Here is a 23024-nt window from a genome sequence, read left to right as displayed (position 1 = left end):
TCGAGATGACTGTAGCAATATTATGGTAACTCTTAAGATCTTATATGTATGTGTGATTTGCTTGCACTCCTGATTTAACCTTATGGTGCCCTGGACATACATTCTATCTCTTGATGTCTCTCTCAGTGTTGGTTCTTCGAGGTATGGTCAAGAGGCCATGAAGCTGTGGTATCCATGTGTACTTTTGCTCATACTGCACCATATACTGCAGGGATCTCTCCCCCAGATTTGCTCCTGATATCAGTAAGGCTTCCCTGTGCATTATTAGTGACTAGAGATCTGTAACATGAACTGATCTAAATGTATCCTTTACAAAATGTGCATCAGTAAGTGCATATTTGTGAATGCCACAGTGCTTATCATTGTACAGTAGGTCAAATATAGCTGTGATTGGCCAATACCTTCCATTAGTCATATCCTGGGAAAATTATAAATCCTAAGCCACTCAAGCCTAATCAAAACAAATACCACTCAGCAACTATATTCCAACATTAAGAGACGAACTGTGTATTATATGTAAGGTTTAAGTCATACTGCTTCTTACTCTCAGTGAACATTTTCTTCATCTGAGACCTAAAATTAAAACTTAAGCAAAAGTAACAAAAACAAGTTGGTTCATTTTTGCTTCCATTATCATCAGACTCTTCTTACACATACACACACACACACACACACACACACACACACACACACACACACACACACACACACACACACACACACACACACACACACACACACACACACACACACACACACACACACACATTAATTCATTAGAAAACATACTGTTTTCAGTTTTAATTACAAATGATTAGGTACTAACAGAAGAGGTGCATCCCTTCAAGTCTACTTTCTGATTTAAGCAGAACTAGACACTTAGTCTGGCTTATTCCTGGACATTTACAGTGACCTTTACTGCAGGTTCTTTACTAAACCTTGGGATGCTCATTCCCTGGCAGTTACAGTGACTTTTGCTGCAGGTTCTTTACTAAACCTTGGGATGTTCATTCCAGAGCAGTTACAGTGACATTTGCTGCAGGTTCTTTACTAAACCTTGGGATGACAGCATTCTAAAGGGTAACCTATTTATCTGTATCATTTTGCTTCCATGCCTGCTGACCATCAAACCCCCCTCCAATTGATCACAAGCCCATTAGTTCCCTCCTACTGGGTATCCTCAGTGTATGACCGAGAGCTTGCCATCTTATAGGCAGCCATGGATGTGGTCTGTATCTTCTCCAGTAGCCTGGCAGTAAAGATATTTCTGCAAAGGCCATAACTTCACCATACCTCCATCCTTGGTGGGTGACATCAATGCCTGTGTCATCATGGAATGTCCCACAGCCTCTCCATTCATGCTTATACTTCCGCTCACGTAGTATGGGGGGATTGTTCTCACCAGCTTGAGATCACCAAGTCCACATACCTGGTCTTAGCCATTTTGGTGTCCTGCAAGCTTCTGTTTGGATGGTGATGACTGGCCAATTGAAAGCCATGGCTCCTTTATCACAGGAGGAGTGAGCCACCATTACCCATTTACCCATATCTTCCTCCACCAGGCTCTTCCAATGCCTGAGCATCTATTTGAACCCAGGTCATCTGGGTCATAGTTCATAGATTCATATGTTCAAAGGTGTTTACTAGGCTAACGACCATAACGGCCTTTTTAAGCCTAGCCATGCATCCCAAATCTCTGACAAATTCTGGTACCCTTGATAAGTGTAAGCAGGGGCTTGGGAGATGAAACATTTACAAGCAGGGGCCTGGGAAATGAACCATTTACAGACTGCCTGTGTCCATTAGAGACATAGGTGCCAAACCAGGGATGAATTTCCTGTTCCCCAACCAATTGTCCACATTACACTTGAACTAGATTAGGGAGGGAATCTGCTTCACATCGATGGGTAGACTATTGCAAATGGGGTGGTCTCTAGGATAAATGCCTGTCTCTCTAGCAGGTATCACAGGAAAGGTTTAACCCTTTAGAACTGGTAATTCTGGTGCTATTTGTTTTGTGGATATGCAGGAGGTCCATCAGAGTGGGGTCTGACAATGCTCTGTATGCCAGGCATAGCTCTCCCCTCAACAGCCTATAGGAGACAGAATACAGGGATAGAGCCTTGAGGCGGTCTGCATAGGACGTTACTTACACCCTGTATTCTTTTAGTGAGGAACCTCTGTGAACATTCCAATTACTGGATATGCCTGATTAGGTACATACAAAAATAGGCATTGTACTAGATCCACGGTGGTGGTGCTGCAGTAGCATTGTCGCCTCATAGTAAGACGCTGTCCAGTTCAATTCTCAGCTAGAGCATCTTCTGTGTGGAGACATGCGTGAATGGGCATACCTTCGTTGAAGGTTGTGCATCAGGGCTGGTAACTCGGCATGTAAAAATCAACTACCAATCATTAGTGGACCGGAGTTCCGCTATGGCGACCCCTAACCGGGAAAAGCCAAAAGACACAAACAAACTGAACGACAGGTCTGATGAATGCCGAATACAGTGGATTCCTTGGACCTAGATGCCATACCTTTGTTTATAAGATGCGCAACACAGAATGATTTCCTCACTACTGTAGACATATGATGGTCAAAGGCTAGATTATTGTCTATGTGAGTCTCTAAGTCCCTGACTGCTGGGTCAACTCTAAGGGTTATGTTGTCAATATGATAGTTACCACGGTGAATAACTTCTGAAGGATACTATTATGCATTTCTTGGCATTTGGTTTTAGTCCATGGCTCTGACACCAGTTGTTTGTGTCAGCATTGTGTGTGTATGTGTGTGTGTGTGTGTGTGTGTGTGTGTGTGTGTGTGTGTGTGTGTGTGTGTGTGTGTGTGTGTGTGTGTACCACAAACTCAAAGGGATTTACTTGATCAAGGCATTAAACTAAAACATTACTTAATAACTGCTTGAAATGACCTCTCATATTCAATTACTGTACTACTGGGAGATACAGAAAGGACATCCAAGTGCAATAATAAAAAACTAAAAATTACGTAAATGTAGCTGGGATACTTCCTTTACTGATAGCTGCTTAATGTGACAACCGACTTCTTAATATTACAAGATTTCACAAGAGTTCAGTTTGATATTTTGTGCAAGTATACAGTGGCAAAATATTGCTGCTACCCTACCTTTAAGAAATCATGTCTGTGTGAATGTATATGACTCAGATTGACTTATTTATTTATTTTGATGGAGTTCCCATTTTATAAGCAGGATAAGGCACTCCAAGGGTAAGGCTTTTTGTCTGATGAGAACACAACCCTGGTGCTGAAGGCACTTGTATGCACTGACATGGGACCTCGGCTGCTTCAATGGGCTAGTAGTTACAGAAACAAAGGTAGGAGCATGCAGTGTTTTTGAAAGCTTGAAAATACTAGTTGTGTTACACAGACAGCACCCAGAAGCTGTATACCTCAAACAGACTTGTAGTTTTAAAAGTTGTTAAACACTTTAGTCTGCTTTTTTGTGTGGCAGAGAGAAGCACCTTACAACTTTCAAAGCTGTTTTAGCTTTAGACCCCTGTTCTATGGTGGCCTCAGTGTATTTTCAAGTATAAGACTAGAGCAAAAGAGCTGAAAGCTGTGCTGTTCTTTGCTGACCTACTCTGTCCACTCTCCTCTGTCAGTCCTCAGTGTGAGACCTGATCTTAGTCTTGAGGGCTTTTATTAAACACTTTTCTGACATCAGGAAAGTGTTGAAAAAGCTTGTTTTTTTTCTAATTCTGGAGCACAATTACAGTACTCCATGCACTGCAAAACTCTTCTTTGACATTAGAGTAGTACATAACAAGCTTCTCTTTTTCCAAGTTTTGCAGCCCAACCAGTGTGCCCCATGTGTACCAAAACATTTAACTCTCTTCAAGGAAGTTATGGCAAGCTCATTTAAGGCCTCAGATGTAGAGCATTTTTTTTGTTTTGTCATTCTTTACCCATTTTGCCTGTCAACCATTAATTCTTCCCTGGCCTGTTTGTTCCCCATCACTGGGACAAAGTTAGACCAGAAGCGGCTGCCATTTAGACGGCCATGAAGCTTGTGGTTCAAAGGTTTTCTCTTTTGCCTTACATTTCCCCAGCAGCCACCTGGCTTGCAGAGTTGAAGTGGGACATGCATTGGGCTGTCTGCATTGCTCAACCCTCACTTGTGCAGGGGACATAACCAGCAACCAGCCCCCCCCCCTCCCCCCAAGCATAGAAAGTGGTTCCCGGGTTTACAATGAAATAAATTGCACTTTCCTATGAGCAGGCCACACACTCTCTTTTCTAGCTTGGTTCCTCTACTGTGGGGGCCACTAACTAAACCCTTGTCACCTGGGTCATAGTAAGGACTCCATCGACCTCCACCATGTAGCCAGGCAGGCATAGGGCAAATGATAATGTTTTTTAGTTCTTGTGTAATAGTCACATTTCGAAATAGAATAATTCACTGTATAATGACTACTGCCTAAGGTGATCTACACCAGGCAATTCAAGTTTTGTTCGATGAGTAACCAGGTAGCAATCCTGGCTGGACCACAGGCTGTTAATCAGGAGTGCTAAGTGCTAGAGAACTGCCACATAAATATAGTTCTAAAACATGCAACACCCTATGGGTCCGAAGGTTTATTCACAGGACATGTGCTTTATCACAGGTTGCCCATGTAGCCTGATCAGCATTGATGACAGAAATCTGTCAGGGTTGTACTAAAGTATGCTGCAACAGATGCCATTAGTAAGAAAACCCTGTATTAACAGCGAGTTATAATGCTCATTCTGGTATGGGTACACTTCCTAAATAGGTTTACGTATATTTTAGAACTCTTACCATGTACGTTAATGTACAGAAACAGATTTTAATGGAATATCTAGGCTGTGATCACCTAGATTTATCCATCATTCTGTCTTTTATAGTATTACTCTTGCCGATTGGACTGCAGTTCATGTATTTCACAGTCATGTTAACATACTGTATGTAACTGACAGTACCTCCCTCTCAGACAGCTTCTGGTCTTAATTTTAGCATAGTATCCGTTAGGGGTGTAACACCTTTCATAGCCTGGAGACCCCTCCCCCATACCTTCCTGTATAATTTTCCATATTCCTAAACAAAATAAAATGGAAACAGAAGTAATTCAAAAAGAAATACGCAAGACAGGGAAAAGGGAAGTTTAAAACAAGAACTTGACTCATTACGTCAGCATGTGGTTAGCTGGTTGGTTATCTACAGAAATCACATGACTAGAAGAATGCTTCTCCTCTGAGGGGCATAGAAAAGTTCCATATACACTGGAACCACTTTTGAAACAGTATCCTGCAGTAACAGAAGAGTTTTGAGCCAGACACACCTCATTCAGAAAAGGTGAGTACCTCTGAAATGCATGCTTTTGTCAGCTATTTTTTATAGTTTTCCATTTAATAACAATCTGTTTACTAATGTTGTTTTTTTATCTTGTGTGGTAATGTTTAAATTGTTTCTAAAGTTAGCCGGTTTGACAGGCAATGTAATGAGATAGCTGTGCTCAACAGCTGCTTTCAAGATGCCTATTTTACAGCAGGGAGGACAGGGAATCTATTATAGTCATGTAAAAGAAGTGTAGCGTGCTTTGTTCTGCTGTGTTTTCTATCCATTACATATGGTATTACATACAGTGTTTAAAGATGCATTCCTTTGTTTGTAAAGTTAACTGTGAGTGTTGGAAGACAAAGGAAAGTTAACTGACAGTGTTAGGAGACAATAATTTTGAAAACGTAATACTCCAGAACCACGAGACACGTATAAGTACTTTAATGCTAGCCAACTTCCACAAAAGTAAACTTTCACAAAGGCTGCTTCATCAAGCAAATAGCAATCCCATATAAATAGGTTTTGTTGACAAATTAAAGTAGTCATGTGATGACATGTTTAAAACAATTATGTGACAACATATATCAAATACATATAAAGGGCTAGCTATACCTATTGCTTTATTATATTTTATTATGCAAGTCCTTTAAAACAGGCTTTAAGCTAAAAGCATCATTCAGTCCTGGTAAAACATGAGCTTTAGTGTTGAGAGAAAACTGTAGTTTCAGCATTTTTAGGAGGTACTATTTCTTCTTAGGAGGTATAACTCTAAATTAAGTACTAGAGAACACTGAAGAAAACAGAATTGCTGGTGTGTTTGTGTCTGTGTATGCATGTGTGAATGTGCTTGTGTGTGTGTGTGTGTGTGTGTGTGTGTGTGTGTGTGTGTGTGTGTGTGTGTGTGTGTGTGTGTGTGTGTGTGTGTGTGTGTGTGTGTGTGTGTGTGCACCCTGAACTTTGTTGTTACTTGTGACAGAAGTGCTACAATCCTAGAAAACAGTTACAGTACCAGCGGAAGGATTTAAAATGTTTCAAATCAAGTATGAAAGCAGTGCTCCTTATTTGCTATGTGTGGTAATTTTCCAGATCACATTTTTATAATTCAGTGTTGGATTTCACAGGACTTTTCTAGTTAATCCACTGACTGTTTTGCAGTTTTAAATAGGCTCCTTATTTTTTCCTACCCCATACAATAGCCAGTTTCCACATATGCATTTAAATGTCCTTATTACTCCAAACAACGTTGATCTTGTTCATTCCCTGTTGCTAATCTTCACTGTACATGAAAATAGTCTAACTGTGGTATTCTCAAGAAGGCATCAGTTCAAAAGCTTAAACACTGCACATGCAAATAATTGCCAGTACATAGTTAGTAAGGTCCCCATCAGGAGTACAGTGTGCAGTTCCAAAGGCCAGATCTTCACAGAACTTCTACTAGACTGGTTTCATCCTGTGAATGTAAACTCAAATAGTTCTGTGTCTACTGTAGAAGCCAGTGATGAAAACTAAAAACTGCGTGTGCTAGCCTATGAACAGAGGGAGATAAAACTGAGACAAAGCAGATACCCAAATACATTATGAGACAAAGCAGATACCCAAATACATTAACGGAGTTACAAAAACAAACTATATACCAGCATCTAGGTGAAACAAAGTAAAAAGTCACATAAATCACCAAAAACTGAGGTACCACCAGGCGCTGCATGCAAAAGGACTTTAATCCTCACAAAAATCCACAAAAAAATGCTGAAATTCTACAGTATTGCTCAGGTTAAGCACTTTCAACCTTCAACAAGGCCTTCTTCAGAGCTAAAGAAAACTTGTAATCTAACATGTTTTGAACCCTATCTAATTAAATAGTGGCCAAACAACAAGTGTACTTCTTCAAAGACAATACAATATGCAAAAATTTCTGTTAAAATATCAATCCATGCACATCTTTGCAGGAAGGGCACACCAAGTTTTATTTTGCACACATTCCAGTGAGTTACAATGGAGACAGAGAGGTTCAGTTGAACTACAGACAATTTTGGTGGCAGGTCCTGCTTAATGGTTACAACATACCTGGGTTGAATGCAGCAGTTAATTACAGTTATTTTGCAGAGAAAGATGTATGTGACAAGTGCAAATGAAAAAGTACGCACTGTCTTTTCTTTCATTATATGTATTAAAATATGCACAATATATACATATATTTTAACATATTGTAGTGTTTTTGTTGTTTTAACTTGTGTAAATGCATCTTTTAACTAATGTGAGAGTATTGCATGAAAGCTGGAGTGGTACTTTACAGAAAATGTGAATATTGTATTGTCTTTGATGAAGTACACTTGTTGATTGGCCACTATTTAATTAGATAGGGTTCAAGACATGTTAGATTATAAGTTTTCTTTAGTTTTGAAGAAGGCCTTGTTGAAGGTCAAAAGCACTTAACCTGAGCAATACTGTGGAATTTCAGCATTTTTTGTGGATTTTTGTGAAGATTAAAGTCCTTTTGCATGGACCTCTGGGTGGTACCTCATTTTCTGGTGACTTATGTGACATTAACAGAGTTAAAAATGCAGATGTTAAACTTCTTTAAAAAAGCTGTGAAAGACCAGGAGGTACAGATTAAAACAACACAGAAGAATATGACAGGGCAGGCAATATGGACAAGTTTTTTATAAGTTACAGTGGTGAATTGGGAACAGTGTTGTGCAGAAGGTTCTAAAAAGAATTTCCTGTCATTTCATTCAAGTTAGTTTTACTGAAACTCCTGTAAGTAAGTAGCACTGAATGCCAGTTTCACTGAAAAGCCATTCAAAACATTGATTTTAGGCAAGAGTCAAGCCTCCCGTGGTCCCACAGCCAACATTACTTAAGTGCACTAACTCTATAATCAGACAACTGTGAGGAAAGGGCAAATGCCTGAAAGAAAAAGACCCATCCCTGTACCACAGTAGCAGCGATCCACTGCAACAAAAATAATTATGCAGTAAACTAAGTGAGGCACACAACCAAGCACAAATTAAATAAATTAATAAATTAAAAATAAATATAATTCACAAGAAAAGAAGTGGTAAGTGTAATTTTTTTGTATATATTTTAATATGAAAGTGGCTTTTTTATTTTATCTGTTTGACAATAATGTTTTCTGTGAAAGTGGCTTCAGTCAAATTGCATTATATGCATTGGGTTACACAGGGAAATTCAATAATTTGATTGGGTGAGGTTTGTTATTTACTACAGTCAGTGACTTACTGAACCTTTATGTAATTTTATTAATTTGTTAATTATGTAAGCCTGCTAGCTACAAGTTCCTGCTTTTCATGGAAGTCCCAGGAGCAGTGTCATGTGCAGCGACTTGCTCAGAATCACGCTATTTGCAGGTAGTGACTGAAGGAGTCAAAGTCCTGACTGCAGGATGAAGAACATTAGCAGTTTGTCACCTTACTTTCTGTATCAAACTACCAAAAAATATATATATAGGAAGGGAAAGGGACAGTCCTCATTAATACAGCAACACTTACCAATATTAAAGCCTATGTTTCTGTATAAGCACTTGTAAGTAATAATGATGCAGGGAGTGTATCCCAATGTTGGAATTTTCCACTTGCTAAGACGGCATGTGAATGTCTAGGCTGAATATTATACGGCATGGGTTGGTGTGTACATATGCCAAAGTACATGTGCACATGTTGGCATGCATTTTCCTCTGGGAAGGCTACTGTATCCCAGCAAAATTAATACATGAAGAGAATGTTTTTGCATATAATTACATTTGTGTACATCCATATCTGACTAGGAGAGCTATTGTATTCTAGTTATATGAGTAAAGGCATGCCATTTGGGAACAGGCAGTGGACCAAGTATTCCAAGGAATAGCACCACCTGAAATGGTGTGACCCGCTAAAGTGAGTACCAAAATGTGGAGACTACACATCGGACTTACATATACTAAGTTCGAGATGGAATTTCTTGGAAATATTCCTTTTTTACAAGGTATGGCAATCTCAGAGTTGGTATATATAAGTTTGGGGGGTGAGGATGCCAGGAGGGCTTGCCCCCTTGCCAAAAGAAGTTTTAATGAGAAGAGCGATTTTCAAGATTAACCCTTCTACTGTGTTTTCAGTCTTTTTTTGGCTTGTGTCAACATTTCAATAGGGAGCCATTCCCAACATGCCATTACCCTGGTGGACAAGGAACTATAATGAAGAACACTAAGATACTTTACAAAGTATCCTATGCATGTTGGAAAATACATGCCTACAGTAAACAGCAACGCGTGAACTTTTAAAAATCAGTTATGTCTTATTGTGGGCATTAGACTGACAAGATTGTAAAGTTGAATGCCAAATGCCTTCTTTCAGTTATTACTGAGAATGTCCAAAGATAACAGGAGAATGAATGTCTATGGATAGCCACTTGGACACTTTTCAGTGTTATTTTGTTTATGGACTGTAACTATTGCTGTCTAAATTGTCTGATAACTCATATTTTACAAATTTTATCTTATTGTTTTGGTTTAGTGCTGAGAAGTGCAAACCTGTTTGAAGTCTTGGTTGATTTGGGGTGCTGCTTAGACATTCTTCAGCATTCTTCATCAGACTGGGTTTTCTTCAGGCTGAAACATTTGGTTACATCATAATTTTTATCACTTATTTACTAAAGGGAGCTTTGTGTGTGGCATACAACAACCTATGAATCTTGTATGTTGTGAGCTTTGTTTCCCAGAGAGTTCTCAAGATATGATTTTTGAACAGTTTCCAGAGTGTGTACATTGTGTTGCCTTGCAGCCAAAGCTGTTGATTCATGGATTGTTGAGTTTGTTTTGGGGGCATTTTTTGAAATAACTTCCATTTTTTTTTAATCTGGAGACTTTTCACCAGCTTTGTTTCTGGTGTTTGAACATATTGTGTTATTATTTGAGCACTGTGCAACACGTTTGATTGGACACGCTACTCCTGAACATATGTGGGCCTTAATTTTGAACAGTAGGATATCCTGGAATCTAAATGAAGTGTTCGAACTTTAATGTTTTGGGGCATTGTTGGTATATTGGGTATTGATGAGGCTTGACTGTTAAATCTTGTTTTTTGGCATAGCAGTTTCATTTTACTGTTGTTTTTAATACTTGTTTATGTATTAATTGTTATGTTGCAGGATACCACACCCAGAGTGCTTACAAATGTTTACTCCACATACTCTGCAATATTTGTTAAATCTTGTTTGCATGTTACTGTATTACAAGTTTGGCTTCTCTTTGCTATCTGATGAGGTGTCTGCTGAGAGAAGAAAGAGATTTCATATTTATTAAAGTTGTTTATTACTTACATCCTTATGTTTTTATTTTCCATAGTCTGTTATTTGGTTTGATTCATTTCTTATTTTATATTTTCTACCAGTTTCAATTGATGTTGACTTGAAGCATTTTGGTTATTTTTTTTTCTCCTTGTTGTATGTTTAACTGCTTTGGAAAATTGCACTGCAATTCATTTGAAGATAAAGCTGAAGAACAGACCAGACAAATATGCAGAGCCAACGTGGCTTTGAATACATTCCAGCTAAAATGTTTTTACTTGACATCTCAGTTGTACTAACCTGTGGTGGTGCAGTGGTTAGTGCTGTCATCTCACAGCAAGAGGTTAATTGGTTTGATTCTCGGCTGGAATGCCTTCTATGTGAAGTCTGTATGTCCTCCCTGCAGTCAAATGAGTTTTAAAGACATGCAATAGGTGAATGATTGTGTGCCTTCTGTGAGCTGGCAATTCAACACTGTAAAAACTCCACTGCCAATCAATTTGTGGACTGGTGGTCCACTGTGGTGACTCCTAATGGGAGAGGTCAGAAGACAGTTTTTATCTCAGTTGTACTACAGATGTTAAAAGAATTACTTCACCAAGGGTCCAAAGCAAACATATTGAAGACTGTAAATGCATCTTTAAGGAGATCATAAAAATGAGTATGCTAGATGAAGTGATGACCCACATAAATCGGTCTTTGCCTAATACAGTGGTATGGCATGTTAACATGACTGTGAAATACATGAACTGCAATCCAATCAGCAAGAGTAATACTATAAAAGACAGAATGATGGATAAATGTAAGCGATCACAGTCTAGCTATGCCATTAAAATCTGTTTCTGTACATTAACGTACATGGTAAGAGTTCTAAAATATACACAAACCTATTTAGGAAGTGTACCTATACCAGAATGAACATTATCCTGCTCTGTTATATTGATTTCTGAGTAAATATACTGATTTCAAACACTTTAAAAACACCACTAAAATGATACCGTAATAGTATTTCTGTTGCTAATAAACTTGTGACCAGTTCATAGATATTGTTGTGGGCCTGCTGCATAAAGGATAAGTAAACAGGATCTGATTTATATACTCGACCTATGGGATACATCATTCACCATAGGAACTTTTCATCATATTTTGAAAAGAGACATATACATCTATACATATACCTATATTGTCATAAGTCAAACCTGCAAAGTACAAATCCATTTCTGAATTCATACCAGTAGCTTTGCATGCAGAAATCTAATGACTGCTGTGTTAAATCAGCATTGTTGTAGTAAAAAAAAACTATTAGAGATAAACAACCATGACAGCAGCTCAGTCTCTACCATTGTGGCCTTGTGGAAGCGATGGCTAAGAGCACATGCTTGTCAAAACTGGGAATGAGAAAATGGTGGGAAAGGGAAGATGACTAAATAACAAACCACAAACCAAGAAAAAGTTTCAGTAAAGCAAATGCTCTCCTTGGTAACACATCACATCTTTGTGTACATGAAAACAACTGTCCGTATATAAAGACTTCTTTATTCACTGTTTTCTCCATGAAGAAACAGAAATACAGACAATAAGTAATGGCCAGTGAGGACTCTGCTTAAATGCTGCCTGAATAATAAGCCTTTGAAGTTTTCCTTTCTGAAGCCAGTGGGTAATTCTGCATTTCACACAAAAAAATTAATTCATCTGACTTTATGACATAAAATGTTGCTGCACATTATCAGTTCTACTCACATGTATTTCACCTATTTTTTCTGAGTAATTAATTTTATTTTCCAGGTGACAAATTATGAACATTACACTGAATGCTGCGATGAAGCTGGTGATTCTGCTGTTTTTTGTGGATGCAGCAGCTACTGGCCTGAAGATCTGTGCTTTCAATGTCAAGAGCTTTGGGGAGGCAAAGGCAGCAAACCAGAAAATCATGGACACTTTACTCAAGGTAGACCAAGATGCTTATAGGTGTTTTAAAGATGTGAATACTATACTTTTTCTGTAGGTCTCTTTGTGTGAAAGTAGGTCTGTCACTTTTTGTTCAAGAAACCCGAGTCCCATATTAAGCTCAGTTTACTGGCAACCCACTGAAGAGATGGAAGCATACATTCTACCTGGTGTTGTTTTGTTCCCAGAAGAGCTAGGACAATTAGCTCGGACAAAACATGTTAGATTAGTGGATTACAAGTAATCTAGTTCTAAATGTAATACAACAGGTAGCACTTTTACTTATGAAGCTAGAAGATCAGAATACTCTGGGTTCTATTGTCACCTCAAGTACTTATACTCATTTTTCCAATACAGACATTGCAGTACAGTGTAAGGAGGTACAGCCCTCTTGAGTGTGCCATCCTTCAGATCAAACGTTATACTGAGGTCCCATCCACTTGAATTTGTGGTATCTCATATGAATGTAAAATATTCCATGGCACTTACTGAAAAGAGTAGGGGTGTTCTATTAAAAAGTGAATATTTACAAGCATTATTTCACATTTTCACACAAAAAAGATGAATTCATTTTTTATCTCACACCCTTTTTCCTTCAACCCAAATTAATTTTTGCTGCAATAATATTAATATCCCATTTCTTATTATATACACCTCTTTACATCTTGCTTTTCACATATATGGGCACATGAAAAAAATATTTTATCCATGTCATCAACTGTTTCACAACTTTATCCTCATATTCTTCATATAAGACCATGTCCAAAGTATTTTTTTTCTGTCCTTCCTCTAGTCCACATTCATTTTGCAGCATTTCACATGTCTTTTTCTGTACTATCACAAAAGAATAAAACATGTTCAACAGCTTCTTCTTCCTCATAAGGATACCTCATTTCCTGCTGCTGCTTATAAATCATTAACCCTTTAACAAGAAACGTCTTCAACATTACTAGAAAGAAATCCTTCCATTTCCACATATAGTCCGACATTTACTTTCTTTTGTTTATTGTTTCCTTGCAACCCCTTCCAACTCTAACCAAGTGTCAGCATATTAATACATTTTAATTGCTTGCATGTACCATTGTACCCTTTTTTATGGTAAAGTTTCTATATCTGTTTTTCGTAACAAACATTTTTATAATATTTACCTACATCTAATTCAACGAACCCTTTTATTTTCCATTTCCTATTTGTTTCCAGAGTTCCTCATATTTATTCCACAAAATTCTTATCATACTCTGTTTCTCATCTTTTACCTTCCAGAATACCCAGTAGATATGTAATAAAGTCAGCTGCAGTACTGATTTGTAATACCTAACTTTTTTTTTCTTTTTTATCATACAGTATCCTCCTCCTCCTCCATGTTAGATTAATTTTTGATCACCATATTACTTCAAGAACAATTTGTAGTAACTCATTTTCTCTTACAGCAGGAATCATAAATATCTCCATAAATAAATTAATTTATGTAATATCATTTTAAACTTCCCACAATACCTGCATTGTTTCTCTTTATTTCTCCCAACTTCCCCTCCCTTTACTTATTAATAACATTAATACTTTGAAATTCCAGCCCTTATACTTAAATAGATTTCTTTGTAAAGTATTTATCATACAGCTTCACTATATTCCCATAAGCTTTGCATTTTCTTTACTCAGTACTACCCTACATACTTCAGATTTTTTTCTGCTACCCCACCACTGCTTTCACCCATAATTCAATAACAAAAATTATTAAACCATCTACATACCCTAAAATTAATGGTACCACTACCTCATCTTTATATTTCAGCCTTGCATCACCCACTTCACGCATTACTTGTCCGATTACTACATTAGCTATAATAACAGACACAACTCCTCTCACAGGACAACCTTGTTGCATACCCTTAGGCATCCTCACCATCTCACTAATCTTCACATTTACTAGTGCTTTCAATTATGTGCTTCTACACACAGCTTGCAAAAATTCAGCCATCTTCTTCTCAGTCCTGTATGTCTTAAGAATCAACCACATTTGCTCATGCGGTATATTTTCAAAAGTTTTCATTGAAAAAAACCTTTCCCCTTTCTTCCATAAAAAAAATTCCTCTGCAGACTTCCTTAACTTTTAAACCTTCCTTCAGCAATTTCTTTAACACTTTCAGAACCACTACCTTTCTTACTATTTATATCCTTATAAAATCCTTGACCTAATCTATTTTCCCAGGTACATGCTTTACAATTCCCTCTTTTATGGCAGTATTCAGTTCATCCAGTGTTACCCATCTGTGTACTTCTTTTTACTTCTATTATTTTTAACATTCCACTGTATCCTTATTTTTTATATTTCTCATCATATGTTTCTTGTGTATATTTAGCCTAGAATGGCAAAGTAAAATAAACCCGCATTATCTAGGATGAGAAATATGAGTTGAAATCATTAGATAAAAAGAATAATGATCATTAACAATGTATAGAACCTTGATCTTCAGTAAACTAACCTGCTGACTTTGGTTTACCTTTTATCCATGGATGCAACCTCTGACTTGACCCATGTGTCTGTTTCACTGAAATTTTCCACAGATCCTATCCCGGTGTGACATCTCTCTTCTTCAGGAGGTTCGGGATGCTAAAGGAACAGCAGTGCAAATGCTAAAGAATCAGCTCAATAGGTAAGATTTGAGATGTTAACCTTGCACTAGGTCACACACTGTTATTAACTGAGACACAGTAGTCTCATTCTGAATTCAGTTATGTGGAGATAGGGTGAGCTTAGCCTCTATAACACAAGATGCAAGCAATACAGCCCTTTGTGCAGTATCTCTTTTATTATGTATCTCATAATGATCATTAATGTAATGATTTTATTTATTGCGCTCTCAAGTTTACACACACACACACACACACACACACACACACACACACACACACACACATGCACACACTCAAGCTGCTACATTAGTACACAAAAAGTTTAAGCATTAAAATCTCATTAATTTTGCAACATACCTTACAATGCTTTGCCAGACTAAAGTAATCTAACAGCTGCTGTATGTACTCAGCAGCATTATTTCATTATAATGAAAGTACACTGATAGACAATGGCAGGTAAGAAAGAAAGGAACCATAAAACAACATTTATAGCCATATTATATAACAGCCAGAAGATGAGAGAAACAACCTACCAGAGCTTAGGTGATGAAATTAAACAAAGTACTTTGTTCTGTGAAATGACTGCTGGCACAGTTTGTACTGTTAGGATCTACTTAGTTGGAATATTTTTTTCTGATGGGGCTGGGAAATGCTTAGTGGACTATAGCATGCAAGTGGGAATTGAAAAGATTCAAATTCAAGCCATGTTGTTGTATCTTTCGGCTTTTTTCGGTTAGGGGTCGCCACAGCGGAACTCCGGTCCGCTAATGATTGGCAGTAGATTTTTACGTACCGAGTTGCCAGCCCTGATGCACAACCTTCAACAAAGGTACACCCATTCATGCATGTCTCCACAAAGAAGAAGCTTTAGCTGTGAATCAAACAGGATAACGTCTTACTGTGAGGCAACAACGCTACCGCAACACCACCACCGCAGTTAAATTCAAGCCATCAGTATTGGAAAAGGATATGCAAAACACTTCTTGCAACAGGATACAACTACATCATATCCTTTTAGATATATTAAAATTGCTGAGCACCAGTGTGTCTGAGGGGATGTGCTTTACCCAGTGGGTAGAACAAAAGAAAATGTGAAAGTCTCAACTATGCACAAGATGTTTTTAACATGTTGACTAACTGTAATAGTTGCCACGGCTGATTCATAACATTAAGACTGGTGTGCAGAACTAGGTGGTTCTAGCTGAGTTAACATGTGGTAATTTCTTTAAATGGTACATTGAATCTTTGAATACTGTTCCCCACTGAGAGTGCTTTGACGAAACTTTAATAAAATGCTCATTTGTTCTGTCTAATATCTTTGTTCTTCTTCAGTGTGATGGTACCTCAGAATTTTACATGTTTTTAATGCTTACCCCCATCTAAACTAATGAACATTTTTGAGATTAACATATCTCAGCTATGGTGATGGAGTTTTATTTTTCTTGGGTATTTATTTTTCCAGGGTCACATTCAGCTAAAGGAAGCTTGTGGTTTAATTAAAACACACCAACAGGCATTTCCCTTTGCTTTATCTAGCCACAGTTCCCATAGAACAATAACCAGAAACACATCTCTCAACCTGAAGAATAGAGGAACAGAGGCCATTCAATAATAGGAACATCCAGCTAAAAATCTGAACATCTAATTAACATAACATTTGATTACCAAATAGCACATAACTCTTCCTGCTTCCAGCAGGAATGTGTGATACTATTCAGCAATGTATTTAAAAAAACAGATGAGGTAAAATTGATGGGAAAAATATAAGCGTGTTATCAAAGAGGCAGTGTAAAATCTGTAGACTTTAATGAACTGCAACACCAAATTCTACCACACAAGGTAATTTATTTCTGTCTAGAAAAGGAGAGTTATAAGATGCGTGTCCTCTTTCTTTAAATAATTGTTGCTACTAGTGTGTCCGTTATGTAGTATGGTTTTCTGTGTACTAGACTGTCAAAAATCACATGTGATGGGGGGGGGGTCAGAAAATTGCATGAAGGGGTAAATCAAGCATGAAAATGCCTCCAAAAATAGGGACATCCTGTTCGGGTTAAATCAAGTTTGAAAATAGGAACATTCCTCAAAACAGGGACAGTTAAGAGGTCTGGCCAGAAGTAGCCACCTGCTTCATTCTCCTCACTGCACTTAATATTCCATTTTCTGCTATTTGATTTCACCCTGGCAAATAACTGGGCACCTCCAAACATAAGAACATTTCACTGATCTTTCTTTTCTCTCTACACAGGTTATGAACTCTCCTAGTGGTTGTACTTGAGAATCTTGTGTAATTTAATTGTATGTGGCCTATTTCTTCCTCTCACTGTCTAATCCACTTATGCTGTTCTGATGAGGTCATAAAAATGTCAAAACATGCACATCCACAGCTAGTGGGGCTTGGTTTTATTGGCTTGAATGGACACATAAAGACTTAAAAAATAAAAAGTCATGAGCATTCAGAAACCATGTGTCTGAAACACTGTATGTCCTTAAAGGGTCATTTGCATATATCCCATGGGCCTTGATTACAGGATGATTAAGGTATTACACACTGAAAACTCTACCTTGGCTGGGATTTTCTTGCATTCTTTCTCCTTTAGGCAATGCTGAGTTGAAGACAATAGAGAGAATAATTCCCTTCCAAAGGCCTTAACTAAGCAGACAGTATGGGGTCTGTCATTAGTGTATCATTTATGGAAACCAGTTCTGGGGTATTTTTTCCTGCTAAGTCTCCAGTTCACTGGTGTGGATAGACAGTTATGTTCTCCATCTGTTATATGTGTTTCTGTAGGCAAATGTGTGAAATCAAGCAGCGTGCACTACACTGAACCATAGGAAGTGGCTATGTCCTCCATCTTTGCCAGAGATTAATCATGATCAAACATCTGATCTAGCCCTCCTTCCTGAGACTGTAGTTGTCCTTTGTATAATTAACACAATCTGTCCAACAAATTTGCTTTAATGTATCAGCTTCATTGCCAGGCCGGGAACACAAACAGTACAAAGCAGTGCTTCATCTCTATGTTAATAAATCAATACCCTTTCATTCTTATTATGTTACTAAACAAGGGCTACTGAAAAAGGCAAAAACATTCTCTTCCATACATTGTATACAGGCACACACGTGCATGCACAAATAGACACACACACACACACACACACACACACACACACACACACACACACACACACACACACACGAAAAGTCAAACAATAGCATACACATAACTTGGATTGTAAATTAAGGTTTATAGTCTGTAACATTTTACAGCACATGAGGAAGAAAAGAAATGCAGAGGCAAGGGTTATGGACTCAGTTGGGGTGGGGGTGAAAGAAGAAAAATCTGTATTTTAAGCAAGCAGTTCTACTAAGTCTGCATAACAAAGAAACTGAATAACAGAAGGATAAGAAGGAACATGACAGATATAGCTGAGCATACAAATATGTTGATGGAAAAGAGATAAATGGTCTGTCAAGCCTGCTCAGATGTTTTCACCATTCCCTATACTGCTGCCTCTCCATTCCTTTTCTGTACTGCTGCCCCAGCTGTTCTACCACTTGATATTGTTGAAATGTGTCGATTAACTGATTTAGCCCTTTGCTTGTAACATATCTGAAAAGGATCTTTTGTCTTAGTTCACCATTGCAGCTATTAAAGTATGAAAAACCTGTCATACGTCACATAATTTTCATAGTGAAGTTTAGTCAGGAAACTTTACATTTACTTTACTGTTTGGCTAGATATGTATGGATTTCATCTGGAAATGAGGTGGCAAAGAAATACCCGGTTTAACTTAGATATTGGATTAACATCTTCTGTATGTCTTTTAGGAACCACACCTGAGACACTGCTGTACCACTGCTTGAAAATGTAACATAAGTTCACAATTTTTGAGCTCTGCCACATCTTCATACCTTTATGTTATCTTATAAATGTGACTAACTTTTTAAAAGCTGTTCTCAAAATGAGCTTTATATCATTAAGTCAACGATGCTGTAAAGTACATAGGTATCAAACTGTCTTATCTGTCCGTCTTACTGGCCTAAGAACAATGGGCTTAAAATGGCAATGTAAAATATTAAAAATATTAAAAAATAATAGCCATAAACAACAATTGAGTTTTGTAAATGCATCAGTGCCTTTTTTACCCTTTTGTATTTTGAAGTTTTAAAAAGGTACATTGAGCAGCCTTAATCACCTGAATACTTCTGCACCATATTCATATACACATCATTATATTTTATAGTACCTCATGAAATAGAAAATCATCATTTTTATATACTTGCAACATTTTGTTTGTAGAACATATGTTTATATTGTTACAGATACATGTGGGGTTCTTCTATACCTTTTGAACGTCAATTAACAAAAGTCAGTTATAACTTTAATACATTTTAATAAGACCTTGCATGGTTATGATTAATTTTGCAAGTTTACAGCCCTGACAGTGCTGAAGGTGACTGATGTGATAGTGAAAGGAAGAGCTATTAGGTGTACACATGGGACATATGGCACCAAGGTGTAGAAAATGCATAAGTAATATAACAGTATAAAGGGAAATGCGTCTATCAGCTTGGCATAGATATCCATGGAGTGAGCTCTTTTTTCTGTAGCAGTTAGAGTGACCCACATTGGCTAAACATTTTGGTTTAACATTCCTTTAGCTGTTAACTTTAAATTTCTAATTTTGAAAACAGCAATACCAAATTTCTTTTAGTAAACTATAACTGAATGCAGAATGCCTGTATTTTGGGATCAGACACAAAGGAATGCTAATAACTGTGATTAATTGTTTCACTGAAGACATCTTGTAATGTCAAGTTTGGTGGTGTGCACATTTTACAGCTGCATCTGAAAGGGTACTAATAACTGTGATTAATCATTTCATTGGCATCATCTGGCCATGTCAAACTTAACATAATTCCTTCTGTTTAGCCACCCAAACAACACCTCAGGCATATAATGTACATCAAATGCCCTTTAATACATAATTTTTTTCACAGATGGCATTTATATATAGCAAGTTTAAATGAATCGTAGGTTGTCATCCATAGACATTGGTGCACTTCATAACAACACCAAGGGATTTTTCTGTGACAAACAGTGTGATGACATCTCATCCGGCTGCCACGCCTCACTCCCATGCATGCTGTCTCAGGTAGCAGTGTCAAGACACAGGATGGAAACCCCTTGTATAGTTTTTTAGTGTATTATGTCATCAAGCTCTTTCCAACCAAACCCAGTGAATAAATTCTGATTTCCCAATGTCAAGAAGACAGTATTAATGCTGTACTGAACATTTGCACATGTTGCTACAGAGCCCTGATAACACTTCTGTTCTTCATTCCCTTTTCCAGCTATGACAGTACTCACACCTATAAAATCATTGAGAGTGCACGACTGGGAAGAAACAATTACCAAGAGCAGTATGTCTTCTTTTACAGGTAAGTGGGGCAAAAACTCATGCTGTTAACAGTAACTGACTATATTGTCCTGAAGGGGTTCGCCAATGATTGCTTCCTTTCTTTGGTCTGTGTCAGTATGAGAAACTATGGATGCTGACTTAAGGTTCCAGTACCAAAGGTCTCTGGCTGACTAAGTTTGCATATGACTGCAAGCTAGGAGCAGTCATTCAATCCCCAAATGACTTAAGTCATCCTGCAGGAGGTTTGTCTGAAATAAATAGATGGTGCCAAAATAATAGACTGAAACTAAATGTCAAAAAATGCATTATTATAATTGTTTGGGAAGTTATTTACCCTAGAGAACTACTACATTGGCAATGCACCCCTAAGTGATGACCCAGTTGTTTGGGATTTGGGAACTTATGTGGACAGTGACCTAACTTTTGACCAAGATGTGTCCATTCCTGTAAGAAAGTCCTTTTATATTGCACAGCTTATAAACAAAGGGATTGTGTCTAGACCTAGGGATGCTATTGTCCCGCTCTACTCAGCCCTCATTAGGCCAATCATTGAATATAATGCCCCTTGGCATGTATTTGTCCAGACTCATGCAACAACTGGAATGCCTACAGAGATACCTTACTAAAAGGATACAAGGCCTAAACAACATGTCCTACATGGATCAACTCAAAGCTTTGTCAATATACTCGGTATCCTGCAGACTGTTGAGATGACCTTTGTCTGGCATACAAGGCATCATCCAAACCCTTACTACTGGATTTACTGCACATTGGCAAGTCAAATGGTATCAGAAGTACTCAGTCTTGGGATCTAAACCTCTTCTGCAACATCAACAGAACAGTTTGGAGGGACACGTATATCTCACAGAGGATACAGCTGCTGTGGAACAGACTTCCCATCCACATAAAACAAAGTTTGTCCCTGTCCACATTCAAGCACAATGTAGATCTATGGATGGGAAAAAGAAAATTTACCTCAGGACTGCCTCTGTTCTGCTAATGGACAGAGGCACCTCATAAATGCTTTATCCTATGCATTGGTCACCTTCAAATTATCTATGGTACGAATCTAGTTATTCTTATTATGGGTAGTATATAATTATCGACAGTGAGATGGGTAAGGCCAATCTATAACCAAATGGGATAAGCTATTTTGAGCACAAAAAGGGAAATTAGCTAGGCTAGTACCTATGAACTTAAGCTTCCATGATGCCAGAGAAAATTATATTTTTCAGTAGGAATCAGTACATACTATACTGCAAATTTTTGCAGGTGAAGCTGTTTTATTTTATGTTCCACCATGACTCCTCCCAAGATTCCCACAGATTCTCAGGCATCCCTGACATGTGCCACAGCTCATCCTTACTGCTTCTTATCATCTTTCTTTGCTGGATGGGCCCTCTCCTGAGTCCACATGAAGCAGAGTATCTTGTCCTCTGACTTAGTATGGTTCACCACTGAAAATTTCCTATAGGATCATAGGAAGTTACTAGGCTATTGACCTGGAGGTCATTTCAAGCCTAGCCATTTCATCCTAATGTAATAGCACAGATACTCTAGTTAATACCCATAACTGTATTTAGTAATGACTGCACATTTCCATGAGGGTTGTGGGTGCTATCCCTGGTATGAATTTATGGTGCCCTATCCACTCATCCAGTTTCCTTTTCAACAGTGTCATATAGGTGTTCTGCTTCACATTAATTGGCTGCCTATTGCAAAGACACAGCAGTCTCTGGGAGATATACCTGTCCCTCCAGCATGTCCTGTTCAAGTCACGGGCCATATTTAGGTCCCTGGAATGGGTATCTCTAGTCCCGTTTGATTTACAGATGTGCAGCAAAGTTATTAGGTTTGGGTTGGAGATTGCTCTGTAAGGCAGGCATAAGTCTCCCCTAAGAAGTCTATATTATACTGAGTATAGTGACAGGGACTTTAGTTGGTCTGTGTAAGGCACATGCTGGAGTCTCTTGATCTTATTTATTAAAATCCTCTGAAGTCTCTCCAATTGCTGCACTTGCTTTCTATGGTACATGCCAAAAGGGGCGTTATACTCAATTATGGGCCTGATTAGTGACGAGTATAGGGGGGTTATAACTTGCTTTTCTCTAGAGGTGATCCCTTTGCTAATCAAGTGTGCTACATAGAAAGTCTTCCTTACTACAGTCGACACATGGTGGTCAAAGTTAAAGTTGCAGTCTACTTGTGATCCCAGATCCCTTACCACTTCATAGGCACATAGGGTATTGTTCTTAATTTGATAGTGTGAAGAGACATTGTTTTTACAGAAGGGGATGATGATGCATTTCTTTGCATTTAGTTTGAGACTATGACTAAGACACTAGTTGTTGGTCTTCGTAAGTCCCTCCTGAAGTATACTGATATCATTTGGGGCTTTGATAA

The 23024-nt window shown here is 38.0% G+C and overlaps 1 protein-coding gene across 2 annotated transcripts in view; it reads left to right on the top strand.

Moving 5' to 3' along the window:
- Window positions 1-5203: 5203 nt before the first annotated feature.
- The window catches only part of LOC122809103 (deoxyribonuclease gamma-like), a 94585-nt gene continuing 76764 nt past the window's right edge, over window positions 5204-23024 (top strand). For both annotated transcript variants that reach the window (XM_044080342.1, XR_006365860.1), the window contains exons 1-4: window positions 5204-5351; window positions 12402-12564; window positions 15129-15217; window positions 20554-20640. In XM_044080342.1, the coding sequence (XP_043936277.1) occupies window positions 12412-12564; window positions 15129-15217; window positions 20554-20640 (329 nt within the window). In that variant the 5' untranslated portion in view covers window positions 5204-5351; window positions 12402-12411. The remainder of the gene's footprint in view (window positions 5352-12401; window positions 12565-15128; window positions 15218-20553; window positions 20641-23024) is intronic.

The sequence above is a fragment of the Protopterus annectens genome, chromosome 8.part0 (assembly GCF_019279795.1).
Source record: "Protopterus annectens isolate FY-2018-M chromosome 8.part0, PAN1.0, whole genome shotgun sequence".
NCBI lineage: Eukaryota > Metazoa > Chordata > Ceratodontiformes > Protopteridae > Protopterus > Protopterus annectens.
The sequence above is the reverse complement of the archived record's forward strand: the minus strand, read 5'-3'. Positions and strand labels throughout refer to the sequence as shown.